Source organism: Athene noctua, chromosome 5 (genome assembly GCF_965140245.1).
Source record: "Athene noctua chromosome 5, bAthNoc1.hap1.1, whole genome shotgun sequence".
In the NCBI taxonomy this organism is placed as follows: Eukaryota; Metazoa; Chordata; class Aves; order Strigiformes; family Strigidae; genus Athene; species Athene noctua.
In genome coordinates this window covers 8,017,932-8,036,088 of record NC_134041.1, presented here as the reverse complement: position 1 = coordinate 8,036,088, position 18,157 = coordinate 8,017,932, and the positions used below count along the sequence as shown (strand labels likewise).

The window sequence follows — 18,157 nt, the reverse complement described above, 5'->3', positions numbered from 1 at the left end:
AGCAGTGTGTGTCGTGTGTCGTCCCCCCCCCCCCGGCCTCCCTCAGCTTAGAGTTTGCAAGGAGTCAAGATAAAATCTAAGATTAGACTTTAACTCCCACATACAGGTAAATCCAAGACTGCACAAAACAACATTCCAAACAGAATTATCCCCCAGGCGGGTGTCTCATCATGCCTTTGTCCACATCTGCCAAATTCACACCTGGGGTGAAGACGAACACACATTTACACTAGCATTTGGATAGAACAGGCCTCAGACTTTGTTATGGCTGGAAATGGTTAGCAAGTGGCCCGTTGCCGTTTGGACTAGTAGTAATATCTTCTTGTCTTTAAGCATTTTCATCTCTCTTGATGTATTCTTCCACATGAACAATCAATGAGTCACTGTAAAAGCACCCATCACGGTTTTACACTGATGGTCACTCGCTCAGCTCTTGGCCTGTATTATGAGCGTGCATGTAATTGAATCTCCTGACCTCTGTACAGCACCCGATATTACTATAGCTGAAATTAAGAGCTTTTCATAGTTTCCTTGAAAATGTAAATCCTGCCACATAGTACCACCTTGCTCAGCCTGTACAGGGTATAATCAAGTCTTAAAGGCTCCCTTGGGAAAGACACGTTACAATAGACTTTTAATATAGCCCAAGGAGCTGCCTTACACTTTCCATGAACATGGCCGCCCTTCAAACTCAACACCTAGCAAGCGATGCAACATATTCATCATGCTCTTGCAACAGACACCAAGACCTTATTTTTTCTAAGTATTTGCCCAGCCCTTACTACTGCATCCAAGTTTTCCATTAGCTCTCATGAGCCCAAGACCCCATCAGCCCCTCGCCCTACTCTTATGTGCTGGAATTCACCCCCACCCTTCTCTCCCCACTTCTTTCACCTTTAGCATTATCCAACACTGGACTTCCTTACAAACCTACCTTCTCCACCTCTATCACCTTACACCCGTGTTAGACAGAGTGAGCCAGCTCCTTCCCCCACCCTTTACCCTCTTCCCCACCCCTGGCCACATGCCTCGCATTAACACCACCTCCCCCACACCAGCACCCCACCCTCCTTTCCCGCCGCCCTCAATAATTCCCACTAAATCCAGCAACCAGCTGCACAATTTAACGGTGAATTCAAGGCCACGGCGGGTTGCCCAGCTCCCGGGGCTCCGCTGGTCGGGCCCCGGCCGCTCCCGGTGAAGGGCGGTGGCCGGTCGCAGCGGGTCCCCTCTGCCGGCCCGGCAGCGCGCTTGGCGGCTTAGGTCGGGAGCATCTTTCCACTGATTATTGGGTTCCCTAATAACCTAGACACGAGAAAGAAATAGTTTTTCGATTAAAACATCTGTTAAAATTATTATTCTTTCTTTTTTTCTATTTTATTTTTTTCCCGAAGAAGCTCGTTTTCGAGACGAAATGCGAAACAGCGTTGTGCGACGTCAGGGTTTTTTCATGGGTTTTATTCCTGGTTTTCGAACTTACGCCCAACACCGAGTTGGTTTGGTTTTTTTGGGGTTTTTTTTTTTTTCGCTAATTAAAAGGCAGAGAAAAATAAATAGGAAACTGGAAGGGAACAGTAACAGGGCAAAAATCATTTTTTGCAACGGAGTTTTAGTATTTCTTTCGGTTGAAACGCGGGAGGTGGAAATCGGAATGACTTTTTATGCGCCTTCACTGATGCTAAAAGCAACAGCAGACAGCAAAACGGCCCTTTCCGCTCCCGTTGTAGCTATTTGTACTCCTCTCGGTTCCATCTGTTGAGCTCCAGGCGCGCCGCTGCTCCCCGGAGCGGGCGGGAGCCCCCGGAGGCGGCGGGAGCCGGGAGCTGCCGAGCGGGGTCCCCCCGGCAGCAGCAGCCGCGCTTCGCCGGCTCGTCCGCCGGAGCCGCTTCTCCTCGGCTTTTTCACCTGCTTAATCACATCTAAATATATTAAATACTTTCCTATTGTTGTTCTGGCACGGGAGTAATTGCTGCGGTTGCCATGGGGATGTTGTGACAACACAGGGGGGATGCCCGCGCGATTAGAGGAGGCAGAGGTGTCCCCTCGCCCGGGGGACGCGGGAGGTTCGTGTCCCTGACGCGGCCGGCCCGGGAGATACCTGGGCTGGCACCCGCCGCTGGGGACAAGGCGGCGGAGATGTCAAGGAACGGGGGCGCGGGAAGGGCGCGTAAAAGCCGCTCTCGCCCCGAGCGGTGCCACCGCGGGCCCGGCCGCACCGACAGTAGCTGCGTTTGCTCAGCGCCGGCACGGCGGGAGGGACGGCGGCACCGGCACAAAGGCCGCCCCGCCCCGGCCGGGGGCACCGGGGCCGCCCCGCCGCGCTCCGGCCCGTCCCTTCCCTCCTCTGGCTGCGGGGCGGCTTTCGCCCGGGAAACGGGGCATCCAGACCGGGGCAGCCGCGGCGGCGGGGCCCGCAGCCCTCCCGGCTCCGCGGGGGTCGGGTTCCGCTCCTGGCCTCCAGCACAACAAGTGACCGCTGCCCCCGCCGCAGCGGCCCGGGGACGGGACGGGCTGCCCGGGGCACGGCGCGGACGCGGGACCCTCACCCGGCCCGGGCGCGGGGCGCCGGCGGAGGGGCCCCGCGGGGCTGCGGCAGCCGGCGGGGCGCACGCCGGGGGCTGCCGCGGAGCAAAAGGCAGGGCCGGAGCCGAGGGGAGGCGACCTCGCTCCGAGGGTCCTTTATCCCCAGGGCCCCCGCAGCAAGGCGGGCTTGGGGGGGGGGCAGCGAGGCTGGAGGGGGTGGGCGAGAGGCGGCTCTGGCAAAGAGTGGGAGGGCAGCGCAGCCTCCCCCCTCGGTCTTAAAAATAAAACCAAGATGTAAAAGAGCCCCCCCACACCCTTCCCCTTCCCCGCCTCGCTCGGCCCGGTGGGCCCCGGCCGGCTGCAGCGGCGGCCTCGCAGCGAGCGGGGCGCGGAGAGGTTCATTTTAGGTGAAGGAATGTCATTTCGCTACTAAATGGTTAGTCTAATTTGATCTTTATTATGCTGTGGATTAGGGCTGATTCATATTAAACACCAGTGCAGTTAATATAACTCCGGAACGTGTCCCGCTCTATGTACAGCAGCCGCAGTTAGAGCCCCGCCGCTTCCTGCGACCCATGGATTAAGATTTAATTAACAGGGAAGTTTGCTAGTGCTCGCCCGCAGCCTCTCTGCTTTACAAATAATTTATACTCGGTTCCGCGGATTTTTATTCAAGTGACAGCATTTTATTTTACTCTAAAAGGGACCTGAATATTTTATGTTCTGCCAGAGGCTTCTGTATGCGAACGTCTCCGAGGCAGTTCCAAACCCAAGGGATTTTTTTTTTTTTTTTTCCAATCTACGCGAATTACCTCAATAGGGACAATGTATCAGAGTCTCTTACCCCCTCCTCCTACTCCCCCCCAATTTAACAGCCTAAACTATCCATATGAAAGTTAATCGTCGTGATCCCCATTGTCGGTTGTATAAATCCAAGCTCAAGCCAACCTCCAAGACACGGCAACAATTCTGATAAATTGTCCTGCTCGCCTAACTACACAAGAATGGCTTTTATAATTAAAAGGGGAGCTGAGTTAAATCAACAGCTCCTAAGCCCTTCTCAACGGGGCTAGAATGGGAGAAATGTGGCGACCTGATTTCTTTAAGTAGCAGCTCTTTGTAGCCCATTCATAGTCCTAGATATGGAAACCCATCCCGCACAAAGTCAGCTGCCAACCGAAAAAAAAAAAAAAAAAAAAAAAGAAAAAAAAAAGAAAAAAGTTTATTCAGATGCTCAAAGTCCATCTTTTTTTTTTTCCAGTCTAACATAACCCTGGCACTTTATAACCAAACAGACAACTCCTTTTCCAATTAAAGTGGAATTAGGAAACTCAATCAAATTAGCTCACTATTAAAGCCCTTCTTTATTAAACCGTTTTATTGTAGTAATATTAAGTTTCACCCGCTCTTGGAACACGAGACTTTTAAAAGTTTCCCTTGTGATATTGATTTGGCTGCTCCCAGGATGGATCAGGGTCAAAAGTATTTACCTAGGTGTAATCTGTAATATTTACTTTTTTTTTTTTTTTTTAAGAATATCTTAAAATTGTATCCAGATTGATCAATTGCGCGAGGGAAGGAAGAATTGCATTTTACTTGCTCCCGTCCTTTGATTTTACTCAGGGGCTTCCTTCAATAGCTACGGCGGGACGCGTCTCCTCCCAGACCCACCAGTATATTAACTGGTTGGTAGGAGCCGCGCTGTCAGCTCCGAGCCAATGTTTACACAGTTATATTTGAAGTGAGAAAGTAAACAGTCCAGCTGTGCCACGGAGCGGTTCGGTGGGATTAGGTTTCCATACCAACCAACTTTAGGAGCTTTTACAGTCTTAATTCAACCATGCACTGAACTTGGTCTTTGTGAGTAATAGTTTTCCTGGGCCAAACACTCCCAGGACGGGTAGGAAAGTCGTGCTCCGGCTTTCGGCAGGATCGCCTCTCTGGATGCACGGGGGGCACGCCGGCTGCCCCACCGACTCATCGCAATAAATGTATAAATAGAGGGAGGAACGCCTTTCTTACTTTTGGAAGAATAGTCGGACACCACTGCCAAAAAAAAAAAAAAAGGAAGGAAAAAAAAAAAGAACACCCAAAAGAAACAAACAAAAAAAAAACACCAAAAAGAACCCCAACCCACGCGTGTAGCCTTTACTCTTAAAATGAAGGGGAAGATTTGGAAGGACACACAGCTCCAAAAGTAAACCAGCGAAATCTGTCCTGCACGTACCCCTCGCACTGAGCTCGTTGTGCTTAACTCATTCACGCCTGTCGCAAACACCTTCTTAAGCTTTGAAAAACCGTCATCATTATGTATCTCTCGGCTTATCTTGATATAGGAACAATTAAAACGCACATTCAGATTTCATATACGAGGGGAAAGTACCTCTCCGTTGCTACACAACCCGCGGTCGGCAAGGCGGGCGTTTGCTTTTCTTCTCTGCGACAATGCCAGATTTCCTAAATATGACAAAAATCGGTGAGATCTCGAAGGAAAAAAGCCTGCTTAAATCTACACCTCTGATATTTTTTTTTTTTTCCTGGCATAAAAAATAAAAAGACCAGAACCAGAAATAAACGTATTTGACAATTTCGGTTGATAATGAAATTGGTCTAGTTTGTACGCTTCGTTTTTATTTACAAATTTTCCGAAGAATATTTAGTTTGACCATGATAAAAATGTAGTAAACATGTTTGTACTAATTGCGTGAACTCTTTTAAATACTGACTGTACTAGTCAAATGAATTTCCCAACACACACTTCCACCGTCTCATAAAATACCACTCGCCATTTATAAGACCGATTTTTTTTTTTAATAGAAAATAACATTTATTTCTATGAAATGGAAACACAGAATTACCTGTTAGAAACAGCAAGAAGTTTGCTACATCGGAACAAGAAAGCAATTTTCTTGCAGATCACAAATGAAGGAGGCTTATTAAACCATCATACACCATTGGCGCCGGGGTCCTACGGACAGTTACAAATATATCTACTTTCCAATGTTATATACAGATCGTAACATTTCTGGGGGCAGGAAGGAAAAGGCTTTCAATTTGACAATATGTTTAATCTATATGCCTGGTAAGTATTACAATGAGCTGTCTAACCTTTAGCTTAACGTTAATACCAAGTTCACCTACGAGTTACATTAATAACTTAGATTTCCATTTTATAACATTATACACTTGCTAGTATACATATATATATGTATGTGTGTGGGAGAGAGAGCGTGTGTGAGCGTGTGTGTACACCCCACGACGCACCAAGGATATCCATGCTTATGGCCATAAGCAACAAAGAGTGACTCATGTCTGGACAATGAAAGTGCACCTTTATCACCGTTTGAATACACCTACGTCTGTCCGCGCCGGGCTCCGCACGCAACCATCGCCTGTACGGGGGAGAGCGAGCCACCCGTGTCCGTCCACCCCTGCCCACCTAGCTACCTCGACACGGGGGAGCTTTAGGAAGCCGCCCCCCCTCCCGCTATTGCTTCTCGGGGGTGTTGTTGACCATGGGCCCGTAGAGCCCGCCGGAGTAGACCTGCTCCTTGTGCACGGCGGAGCGGTCCCGCATGAGGTCGCTGAAGGCGTAGTCCACGGGTGGCCGGAACCCGAGGGTGGGCATCAGCCCGGCCGTGGAGTAGGGGGTCATGAAGGCCAGTCCCCGGCTGTGCGCCGAGTAGGCGAGGCGCAGGGGGTTGAGTCCCAGGTGGGTGCCCAGCGGGTAGGCGCCGGCCTCGGCCCCGAAGTGCGTGGCGTTGGGCTGCAGGGGGGAGAAGGCGGAGCGGCTGCCCAGCGTGCCGATGGCGGGGGCCATGGCGCCGGCTATCAAGGGCCGGTGGTGTGCGGCGGCGGCGGGGGTGGGCGGAAGGCCTTGCAAGGCGCCGTCCCGAGCCCAGCCATCCTCGGGGCCCTTCTCCGGGCCGCGGTTGTTGAGGATCTGCTCGATGGCCTGTACCACGTCCCCGCCGCAGCCCTGCAGCACCAGCTCCAGCACGCTGCGCTTGTGCGCCGGGAAGACGCGCGTCAGGATGTCGATGGGAGTCCGCTGCCGGCCGCCGGCCGAGGGCGACGGGTCCTGCTCGTCCTTGTCCGCCTCCGAGCCCGAGTCCGAGCCCAGCGGGCTGATGGAGCCCGGGCTCTCCTCCCCCTCCTTCGGGCCCTTGGAGACGGGCGAGCTCAGGAAGGACTCGCCGTCCCCGTTCTCCGAGCCCGAGCCGTGGCGAGCTTCTGGGGAGGAGGTGCCGGGCACGGACTCGCCGTCCGGGGAGAGGGGCTTCCCGCCCGCCTGCTGCGGGGTGACGGCGCGGCTCGGCAGCAGCGTCTTGGGGAACAGCTCAAACTTCTGCATCTTGGACTCTGCGGGGCGGGGGAGGAGGGGAAGGAGAGACACCGTCAGTGCGGCTGCCCAGGCGCTCCCCGGCTGTCAGCGGGGCCACACGCCCTCTCCCCGGCGGGTCCGCGCCCCCCCCTCCGCCTCCCCTCGCTCCCCGCCGCCCCGACCCCCCTCCGGTCCCGGGCTGCCCCCGAGGGCGCCGAGCGCGGCCTTACCTGAGGCGCCGGCGCCTCCCTCGCCGCCGCCGCCGGCGCAGACGGAGCCGAAGACCTCGTACGCGGGGCGGGGGGGGATGATGCCGTTGGCGGCCGCCAGGGCCAGCCCCTCGGCCGTGCCGTAGAGCAGCTGGAGCTCCCGGGCCTCGTTCTCCTCCTGCGCCTGCTGGCGGCGCAGCGCCACCTGGGCCGCCATGACGCGCTGCCGCTCGGCGATGAGGGTGCACTTGGCGCACATGCAGTCCTTCCAGCGGCAGTACCGCTTGTGGCCCTTCAGCGCCGACACCACCCCGTGGTTGCGGCAACGGGCGCACTTGGGCGTCCGCGGGTACTTCTCGGCCGCCCGCAGCAGCAGCGGCGGCGCCCGCAGCAAGCTCCCGGCCACGCTCACCGGCAGCGTGGCCGCCGCCGCCGCTGCCGCCGCCGCCACCGAGCTGGGGGGGACCGGGGGGGGCGCGGCGGGCACGCTGGGCAGCTCCGACCGCAGCTCCATCCTGGCGAGCCCGCCCCGAAAGAGCGAGCACCCCCCTCCCTGCCTTCCCCCCAAAGCCCCCCGCGGCGCACCCGCGCCCGGACGCGGAGCAGCTCCCGGCGACCTCAGGCGCGATCACGCGTGGCGGGCAGACGGAGCCCCCCGGGTGCGGGCATGCAGAAACCCCCGGCGCCTGTCCCCTCGCCTCGCTCTCGCCGCCCCTGTGTCCGTGCCCGTCCCGTCCCACACCCCCCCGCCCCGCGCCGGCACACGGCTCCGGAGTGGGGGTTCAAGTGAGGAGGCGACGCTGGGGAGCCTTTCAGCGCCCTTCTCCCCTCCCCTCCGCGCCCGAAAAGCGAATCTAACACAAGAAAATCCGAGAAAACTTAGATCTCTGTCGCTTCCTCGCTCTCCGCGCGCATCTGGCAGCGCAACGCCAAGTCCATCACGCCGGGCTCAAAGCCGAGCTCTCCCGTCCGCGCTGGCGGGACCGCCGCTCCCCACGGCGCCCCGGTGGAAACGCCAGCTGCTCCCTAAACTCGGCTGCCCTTTCCCCCTCTAACTACGATCACAGATTAAAAGCGTCCCTTCAAAGAGCAGTCCGGCACCTTCAACGACAGGATCCCTCGCCACAAGACGCGGAGGCTAAAATCCAGGAGAGAACATTAGGAAAAAAAAAAAAAAAAAAAAAAAAGGGAAAAAATGTAAAAAAAAAAAAGTCACCCCGCCTCCCGAGCAGCAGCAGCGCAGCCGGGCCGAGGGGTCGGCAGCCCGCGGGTAGGGGAGCCCCCGCCCGCGGCCCAGCTCGGCTCAGCGGGGCTCACCCGCCGCGGCCAGCCCCGGGCGGGCAGGCGGCCGGCGTCGGCGGAGCAGGCAGAGCCGACGGCGGGGCGGGAGCCGTGCAGGGAGCCGGGCAGGGCCGGAGCGGAGCGAGGGCCGAGGCGCCGCGGGCCCCCCGCGCCCCCCGGGACACGCCGCCCCGCGCCGCCTGGCGCGTGCGGCCCGCGCGGCCGGAGCTGCAGGCAGAGCGCGCTGCCCGCCGCGCCGCCCGCCGCCACTCGCGCTATTGTTGCGCCCCGCGTTGCCATTAGGCAACATTTGACAACAATGTGGCGCCTGCTATTGGCCAGGGGCGGGAAGCGCCGCGCTGATTGGCCGCCCGACGGGCCGCCGCGTCCGCCCGGCGGCTGCCCGAGCGCGCCGCGCCCGCCGGGAGCCGGGAGGGCCCCGGGGGGACCCGCGAGCTCCGCGCGTGGCCGTGGGCGTGCGCGTGTGCTCCCGCCTTGCGCGCGCGGGCGCCGCTCCGGCCTCTCGCTACCGCAGAGTTTGTGGCTCGGTTTCGGCCAGCCCGGTGGGAGCCGTGTCTGCCCGGCCGGCTGGTTGGCGTTGGGGGTGGTTGTTCGCGGGGTTTTTGTGTTTGGTTTTGGTTTGCTGTTGGTTTGTTGTGTTTTTATTTTTTTTTTTCTCGAGTGCCACTTGTCCAAAGGGTGAGGGAAAATATACTGTGGAAGGTGACAAATTCAGTGTACGGTGTCCCCCTCCCCTCGAGATTTTGTTTTATAACAGTGCGTAACGATGCCTCTCTCCTTCCTTTTTCCTTCTTTCCCTTCCTTCCCTCCTCCTTCCTTCCTTCCTATTTCCCTCCTTCCTTCCCTCATTCCTTCCCTTTTCCTTTTTTCCCTCCTCCTTCCTTCCTTCCTTCCTTCTCTCTTCCTTCCTTCTCTCTTCCTTCCTTCTCTTTTCCTTCCTTCCTTCCTTCCTTCCTTCCTTCCTTCCTTCCTTCCTTCCTTCCTTCCTTCCTTCCTTCCTTCCTTCCTTCCTTCCTTCCTTCCTTCCTTCCTTCCCTCCTTCCTTCCCTTTTCCTTCCTTCCCCCCTCCTTCCCTCCTTCCCTTTTCCTTCCTTCTTCCTTTCGCTCGCTCGCTCTCCCCCCCTTCCCCTCCCTCGCTCACTCCACAGCTGCAGGTGACTTTCACAGGCGCTGCTGCCCTGGGAGAAGCCCGAGGTGAGTATCACTCTCCGTATTTCGTTGCGCTCCGTGGGCTGGGCGAGCCCTGCCCGCCCGTCGCGCCCCGGAAAGTGCAGCTCGCTCTTTCTCCTCCAGCTGTTGGCGTGACTACGTGTTCGACAGGCGCCTTCCCCGCGGGGACACGAAAACCCGAGGGGCTGATTTTTGAGGAGGAGGCTGTCGGGCTGGTAACTGTATATTAACCCCGAAGCTTTTGTTTTAGCATTAACCACCCGGGTTTGACGTCACCTTCGCTGGTAACGGGGAGGAGGTAGCAGCACTTCGGCAGCCGTGGTGGGAAATAACGCCGACTCCTTTCCCCAGGGCTCTCCCCTCGGTTTCCCACGAGGGATCCCCGTCCTCCTCGGCACTTTTTAAAGTTCTTTGTTACATGTGTCCGTAAGTCCTTCCCTGTAGCGAGAACCGTCTGCCGGGGGCTGGTGGCTGCGGCGCCCCCTCCCCGCCGCCTCAGCACCCCCACCCGCGCGGTCACACGCGGCGGGACCTTCTCCCGGCGCCTCCCCGGGTGGGCTGCCCCGGGGCGAGCTGCCTGCCCCCGCCGCGCTCGGGCACCCGAGCCGGGAGGAGGGAAAGCCTGTATCTGCCTTTCCTCGGAACGTGCCGGACCTGGCCGCCGCTCCCTCCGCGGCCGGGGAAGCGCGCAGGGCCGCGGTGTGCCGCGCAGGGCCGCGGGGCAGCCCCGCCGCAGGACAAGCAGCGCCCGCTGATGCTCCGCTGCCCTTTCCTTTTTGTCACACTCCTTCCGTGGCTGCGAGAAGCACAACTGCAAGGTAGCAGAGCCCTCAAACTTGCCAATATTTTTATTACACTTACATCGTTCTTCCTCTTTTTCTTTTTCTTTTTTTTTTTAAGAAATGAACGCTTTCCCGCCCGACTTTCTGTGTGTACAGCTGCCACCCACTCCTCGTGATTTAGGTGTTATAACACCTTTATTTAATACAGCCGCGAAGTCAAAATATCCGATTTAATTTTATTCGCAACCACTAATTTTACTCTCCGGGGAGAATTACTCAAATCATCTGATTTAATTGGGAATTCGTAGAACTCGATCAGACTGAATGAGAAAATATTAAATTATTGCTTTACGTTGGCTTACCATGGAGAAAATGTTGTCCCTTCTTCCTGGCAGTTTTGTTTGGTTTTGCGGTGGTTTTGGTTTGGTTTGGTTTGGTTTTTTTTTTCTGCAAACACCTTCCCCTTTCCCCCCCGAGGCAGCCTGCCACCACCAACACAGAATGCGGGTTACACTGATTTCCCCGGTTCTTTTTTCTTACAGCTTTGATTTAAATTAAAAGGCTGGGTTATCCTTTCCGTGTATGGCGGTTTTAAAAGATCTATTTTGGAAAGAGCCGGGGGGGGAGGGGGAAATCACAACCAAAAAACCTACCAGTGGGTTATTAACCAGACAGTGAAATGTGGTGATTTCTGTTCAGAGCTTCATGCCGTTAGTAGCATTGCAAACGGCGGTGTGGAAGTTTGAACACGTAATGTGGAGCATCTCTATCTCGAGGCGTTACATATAGTTTCCGTAGGCTGGTGCAGCCCGTCCCCCAGTGACTGTGGAGGAAGAGTTCGGACACAATGTCCCAGCGCTGCGCACGTAAACGCGCAGCGCCCGTTTCTGCTGGTTATCCGAAGCCAGCACCACAGACACCCGCCTATCCAAAACACTGAACCATACGTCGCTTTTTAAATATCACGCTCAGTTTCAATCTCAACCCCGAAAAAGTCGGGGTTTGTGAACAAACAAAAATATATATTAAATGATTATTGCAAGAGGACGTAACGCAGCCCCAGGCGTCAGCAAGTCCTGAGAACATTTGCCAAAGGCTCCCCCAGTATTTCAGGAACGTTTAACGGTTTCCCACCCTCCGCTTCTCTCCTCCGGCCCCGCACGGGCAGGCAGCAGCCCCGGCGCGGGCGGGCGAGCGGGGCTGAAGGCGAAGTCGCGGCCCCGCCGCTGCCGGGAAAGCGCCGCTCGCCGCCGGGGTCACTCCTGACCCCAGGGCCGAGGCCTCCCCTCCGGACTCGGCACACGCCTCCCGGCCCGAGAAACTCCGCTCCTTCCTCTTTCCAGCTACGGTCGCTGAAGGGGGCACTTTCAAACGGGAGCCAACTAATTTTTTGTCGTTGTTCTCTCACAAAGTGCCTTTAGCAAAGCAGAGCCTCGGAGCCCGGAGCCTCACTTCTCTCTGGTTTGAGATTTTAATACTAATAATTTCTCCCCTCTCCTTTATTTTCCTTTGGAAGCTTTCACTGTGAACCTAGACAAACAGTGCGCACATTTCACAGATTTCTATTCAAACAAAACACAACTTGGCTGTGAGTTAGCCCGGATCAGCAAAGCCGCGGCCAGGGCTGGCCGTGGGGTAAGGGCTTTCTCCAGCTTTGTCCCGGCCTGCCAGAGCCCTGTCTGTGTGCGTGAGCATGGACGGGAGGCGGGGGGTTGCTGTTGCCGACACACACACCCCCCTTCTTCCCCCCTTCTCTCCGACTGCAATTCATCTCTGTTTGACGAGGCACAATAAAATCTTCATGTACATCCCTGCTCTTGTGTCTTTCTTGGAGGGGCGGGGGGGCTGTTTGCTTTAGGAACCCCCAGAGTAGCCGCGCTCCCGCCGCCCGGGCCGGTGTGCCGGGCAACGGAGCGGGACGCCGCGACGTTCGGAGGAAAGAGAAATTAATTCCTCCAAACCCAACGAAATGCAACTTCAAAGCCCCCGAGGCTTGCCTCACTCCCAGCTTGGCTCCGGGAGCTCCTTCCACCCCCGACAAAGCCACGAGAAGAGCAGAGGCGTGGACCCAGCTCCTTTTTTCCCCCCCTCGCCCCCCCGCAGGGGCTCGCCGGTCCCGGAGGAGCAGCCCAGGTTTGGCACAGGGCTCCTGGGCCAGCTCCAGGGCCCGGGGCGAGCGGGTCCCCCCGCGGCGAGAGCCCTGCCCGGGCCGGGCGCAGGCGGCTGCGGCCCCGCGGAGCCCCCCCCGGGGTTGGGGGTCAGAGCCACAGATTACGGGGCGCGACGTCGCCCCCGGTTTGGGCAGCCTGCGCCCTCCAGACTCGTGAAAAGCGACGTCACTTCGTTACAGGAATTAAAAGAAACGTCGCGTTTCGTTGCGTGGTGCCCCGGTTTGCTGCTTAATTATCCCCGTTATGTGTGTGACTCTGGCAGCCTCCCGAAACGCACGAAGTCGGCGCCCAAGACTCAGTGCTCACATCTGGGTCAGCTCGATAAAACACGAGACGGCTTTTTTATATTTATTTTTAAGAAGACCCGATCTTCCCGGTGTTTATTTCTCTCCTCACTCTCATTGATTCACCTAAAGGCTTCCTACGTGTCGCTGCTCCCGTGCAAAAGTTTGAGAGGGCTGCATGCAACGGTGCTGCTGCATCTTCCCCCAATTACAGTAGTAAAATCTTAATTAAAAAGAGCCCGTCTATTGGCTGCCATGTAGGGGAAGGCAGACACGCACGCCCGGAGGCAGCGCAGCGCTCGGAAGCATCCCAGAGAAATATAGTTCTTGATTAGTGTATTTTCATCTCGTTCTTAGCGGAAGACAGTTTGTAAGTACCTGCTAATGTTAGTGCTCTTTAAGGTTTCAATTGTTCTAGGGGGTTTGCCATTGACTTTTTCATTATTTACCTACTGAATCAAAGTAAGCAAATGCCATCTGTTTCCCTGCTGCTATCATCTTCACTTTTAATTATCCGCCCAGCAGCCTAATAGAGATGATATTAAACTAAATCTTTTTGACATTAAAAGTAATTATCCCCAAACCAATATTACAAGAATGAAAATTACTCTCCCACCCCCCCCACCCCCCCCACCCCACCCCCCCCAAGAAAAAGGCACATTCCTTCTAGTCCAGGCAACCTCTTCAGATCCCGGAGCGGGGAAAGGTAGACGGGGCTCCCGTTATCCCGGACTTCTCAAGTATTTGAAACATTATTAACTCGATTTCCCGGCTCCCAGTGGGGGAGGAAAAAGAGGCAAGGCAGAGAGATTCGTGGAAGGACATAAGAGAAAACGGGGCTCCACGTATTCCTGCGTGGGCTCCTCTCCGCCCCGCAGCCCATCGGCTGCCCGGCGGGGAGGCGGGCGGCGGGGGCCGGGGCTGCCTGACCCCACCGGGCACCCTCCGGCCCCGGTGCCAGCTTTTTGGAAACCCGCACATCATCGGTACACGCACAGGCGCTCTCCCCAAGTACTTTGCACCGTCCAACGGCGCCGGGCGTGTGTAACGCGTTGGCGTTGAGGGGACGGTCACTGCAGAGACATTAGGAGAGGGTTCGTAATTAAGGGGAGGACGGCGGGTCCGCTAACAGATGGTCGCTCGCTGAATCACCTCTACAGAGTCATTTCACTTAGACTCAAACTTCTCCGCCATTTCTCCTCCGACTCGCTTTAACATGAGCCGGAGCCGCGTCCCCCATTTCCTTTAATATGTGCTAAACTGAGCTAATTTTAATTGCATGTTTCAACTTTGCTAATTAAATAGAGTGGTCTAATTAAAAGTGACTAGGGAACAGTTTTAATTCAACCCTCTACTTTTTTAACAATCCATTATGCAACAAATCCAGGGTAAGCCCTCCCTTTAAAAAAGCTACAGATGATTGAGTTTTTACACCTTTTTACACGCTCACAATGGGGAGACTTGACCCAACATATGTAGCGGCGGGGCTGGGCCCCCCCGGCTCCCCGGTGGGGTATTGGAAACGGGCTGTCTCGCTGCTGCTGCCCTGCCTGAGCGCTGCTGGACCCGGTTGCCTCCCGGGGCCTCCCCGCTGGAAGTGCTGAGACTATTAGCCCAGCAGAGGTTAGAGTAGCACATCCCCAAGACAGCAGCCCAGGATTTGGGAAAATCGGGCTCTTTACACGCTTCATCTCTTCACCAAGTGCTCATTAGGTTGTTAACCTCTGGTTCACATGAAAGGGGCATGTGATGAATCCCCTCCCGAACAAATGGGCGCATCCCCCTTCAGGCACTGAACAAAGCCCTTAAAATAACTGCACAAGAAAGCCTTTAGTTGTTACTCTAAAATTTCTTTTCTCTGAGAGCTTGTACCCATCCACACACACGCACACAGACACACAGAAAGACGAAAAAAAGCGCACACGCGCAAAAATCTCCCACCAACCCCCCCATGTTCTGGAGCTAAAAATTAAAAATCCGGGTTCCGTCTCCCGGGCCTTTGGTGCTGGCTGATGTCCCCCGGGTTTGGCAGAGACTCGCTCTGGGGCTTCCCGAGGAAGGGGAAAGAAATCTTAATCGCTTTAGCGGAGCGGGCGGGAGGAGGCAGCCTCTCTCTGCGGAGGGGGAAAGCCAGGCACCCCCAGCCGGGGGGCAGCCCTCTGCGCGGGGGGGCTGTGGGGGGGTGGGGTACGGATGCCGACTTCCCCCCCCCTTCTTCCACCCGCTCCTGAGAGACAAGTGGAGCGGATGCACAGTCGAGAGAGACGTGGGCAGGAATTTCCCTTTCTCCCGGGCGGAGCCCAGCGCGGGCCGGGACCGTCCGGGGGGAGCCCCCCGCTGCCCCCCGGAGCGGCTGCCTCGCTCTCCGGGGGCAGCAAGGGCGGCGGAGCCGATCCCTTCCCAAAGCAGGCTCGGAAGGCAGCTCTCCCCTGTACGGGGAGCTCGCTGCTAATTGAGGGATGGCCGGGGAGAGCAGAGCCGGGCTCCCGCATTCCCACAGCTCTTGTGTGGATTTTAGGCTCTTTAAGACTTTCCTTTTCTCTCTCTCTCTCTCTCCCTCCTTCTCCCTCTCCCTTTTTTATTTCCCAGCCCCTCGGGCATGGATTAAAGTGACAGACAATTTTCCCTTCGCACCTTATTGATGGTTAAATGCACTTCGAGATAATGCGCGGAGGGCGGAGGGGGGGAGGGGGGGGGGGGGGGGCGCAGGGGTTGCCCCGGGAGCGCGGAGCGTTTGGGAGCGCTGCAAACCCCCGCGGGACGGTGGAGCGGGCCCCGGGCAGGCAGCCGCGGGGCGGGGGGGCGGCTCGGCACAGGCTGCCCCCCTCCTCTCCCCGTCACCTTGCAGGTGGCTGCGGGGCAGCGAAGGCTCCGCTGGGAGCCGGCGCGCCACGGGCGCTTTCCGTGGCACAGGAAAACACGCGTGTGCCGCAGCCTCTCCCGCAGCCGTGGGCCTGCGGCGTGGAAACACACGCTCACACTCACACACACGCAGGTAAAGAGGAGGCAGCAGTTCAGAAGCAGAATGACTCAGGAAAGCCCCGCTCTGCTAATTTACTATAGGGCGCTCCGAGAGGTTCATTAAAAAGGCTCTTGTCAGCTCCCTAACGATCCGAGAGCTTTTTAATTATATTTTATATTCCCCTACCCGTCTCCTAACTTCAAACACATGGTAAAAAGGATTTGCTGTTTTGTTTCAGGTAAAACCTAATAATTAAAATTCAGACCCCGTCCCATGCATCTGCTTCGCCTTTGCCAAATGAATTGAAGGGAGAGAGAAAAGCGATTTCATTGAGATCACAGATGGGGTGCAGGTTTTTGGAAGAAATTTGAGAAACACCATTGTCCAGAATCAAAACTCTATGTCTTGCCCCACAAAGGGGGCTGCTTTAAGCCCCTCAACTTCTATGGGGCTTGTTTTTTAAACTTTAAGTGTTCCGCACAATAAGCTGCCACCAAAATGTCACAACCACTCTGATTCCAAGTGTGTCTCGCTGCAAAGGGTGCAGAAAAATGAAGGGAGCAAAGGGAAGGAGTGTAATTAAAAACCCTCGCGCTCCCTCCTGCCTGCTGGGGCCCGGCGGCCGGGCCGGGGGGAGCGGGGGGCGGCCGGGGCAGTGCCCCCGCCCGTGGCAGCGGGACGGCCGCCCCGACCCGCGGGGCCGCTCTCCTCCGCCTGCCCCGGCCCGGCTCAGCGCATCGGAGCGCTTCCATATTTTGGAGGCTAAATTGTTTCGTTAGCCGAAAGCAGAAGATTAAGCCTTTTATTTTTATTCATGATCATGACAGCCCCAGTTGGATTTGCCGGAGGATTTCCCCCCCACGCCCCCCTCCATGTTTGTTGCCCGAGGAGTTCAGGGGTTTAACGATCCTGCCGGAATGCGATAGATAAATACAACCTATGTCGTTAAAGAGACATATTGAGAGTGCTTGCAGAGGGGCGGGAGAAGAGAGACGATGCAGTAGCATCATCAAAACCCTCACGCATTTAGGAAAAAAAAAAAAAAGTATTCTTTTTACAGGTAACATACGCTATTTAATGGGGTCCTTATGCAAACACAGACTACTCTTAAGTTAATGATGGACCATCCGCACCGTCCAGCCCCGGCCCCGTGCCGCGCCGCTTGCCATCAGCCCTGCGGGACCGGCCAGCGCTGGGGCAATGCCAGGGCTTTCGGCTCCATGTGTTTGATGGTTTGTTGTTTGTTTTGTTTTGTTTTTTTCTCTTTCCCGGCGATGCCCATTTTTTTCGTGCGCGCCCCCTCGCCCAGAGCAGGGCTGAGCGGCTCCATCTCCGCCCGCGGGGAAGGGCACCCGCCGCCGCCCCGGCCCCACGCTCGCCAAAGGCACAGCAACGAGCGGCCTCGCTCCAGCTGTGGGGTTTTTTTGTTTTGTTTTATTTTCCCCTTTCGATCCTTCTTTTATTAATTTTCACTATATTTTGGCGAGGCTACATTCCCCCGCGGCCGTGCGGGCGGAGCCGGGCCGGCGTGCGGAGTCAGCTCCGCGCCGAGGGTCTGCGCGGGGCAGGCGGGACCCGGGGGAGCGGCCTGGCCCCGCCGCCCCGGCTGCCGCTGCCCCGGGCGGCCCCGTGGTACCGTGAAAGCGTTTTGGCTTACGGCCGGCGCGGCGCTCCCGGGGCCGGGCCGCTCGGTGCGCGGCCTCGCTCCTGCCCGCCCCGTGCCCGGGCGCTCGCCGCTCCGCCCGCCCGCCGCCGCCGGCGCTCCGGTGCCCGGGGAGGGGTGGGGTGGGATTTTTCCGTCGACGGCTCCTCCCCAGCCCAGGAGGGGCGGCTGCCGGGCGCGCCGGGCTCCCCGAGGGGACGGCACCCGCTCGGGCGTGCGGGGCGTCTTCTCCGGGTTTCCACGGAGGAGCCCGCCGGCCCCGAGGTGCGAAGGCGCGGTTTGCCATGGCGCCTCCGGCTCCTGGCCGGTGCCGCTCGATCCCGGCCTGTGCCGGGAGGGTGACAGGGGGTGTCCCGGTCCCCGCCGGCCACATACCTCGGGAGGAGCGGGCAGGGCAGGCGGTGGGGGGGGGCCGCCGGCGGGACACCGGTCGGTCCGTTGCCGCGGCCGCCATTTCCTCAGCCGCCGAGCACAGGCGCTTCCCCCGCGGGGACCCCGGAGCGGGCCCGTCCCTGAGGGAGCAAACTCTGCCAGAGCGGCCGGGGAGGAGGAGCGAGGGGGTCCCTGTCGCGGCGCTGCCCGGGCCGGGCCGGCGGGAGCCGCTATGCGGGGCCGGTTCCGCTCCCCGCGCCGTCCCGCCCCGGCGCCCCTCACGCAGCCCCTGCCCTGCTCGGGTCTCTGCCGCCTTCCCGCCTCCCTGCCCCGCCGGAGCCCCCCGCTGCCGTCGAGCCCTGAGCGGGAGCCTCTCCTCGCACCCACCGGCGGCG

General features: G+C 57.6%; 1 protein-coding gene across 2 annotated transcripts; it reads right to left on the bottom strand.

The window, feature by feature from the left end:
• Positions 1-5,400: 5,400 nt before the first annotated feature.
• On the bottom strand, positions 5,401-7,570 carry DMRTA2 (DMRT like family A2). 2 transcript variants are annotated; one of them, XM_074908103.1, is made up of 3 exons: positions 7,078-7,570; positions 6,992-7,033; positions 5,401-6,885 (listed from the first exon to the last, which is right to left on the bottom strand). In XM_074908103.1, the coding sequence occupies exons 1-3, from the start codon at positions 7,568-7,570 to the stop codon at positions 6,011-6,013; spliced, it is 1,410 nt and encodes a 469-aa protein (XP_074764204.1). In that variant the 3' UTR covers positions 5,401-6,010. The 2 variants fall into 2 exon arrangements, with proteins under 2 accessions (XP_074764204.1, XP_074764205.1); XM_074908104.1 differs by lacking the exon at positions 6,992-7,033.
• Between the last annotated feature and the right edge of the window lie 10,587 nt (positions 7,571-18,157).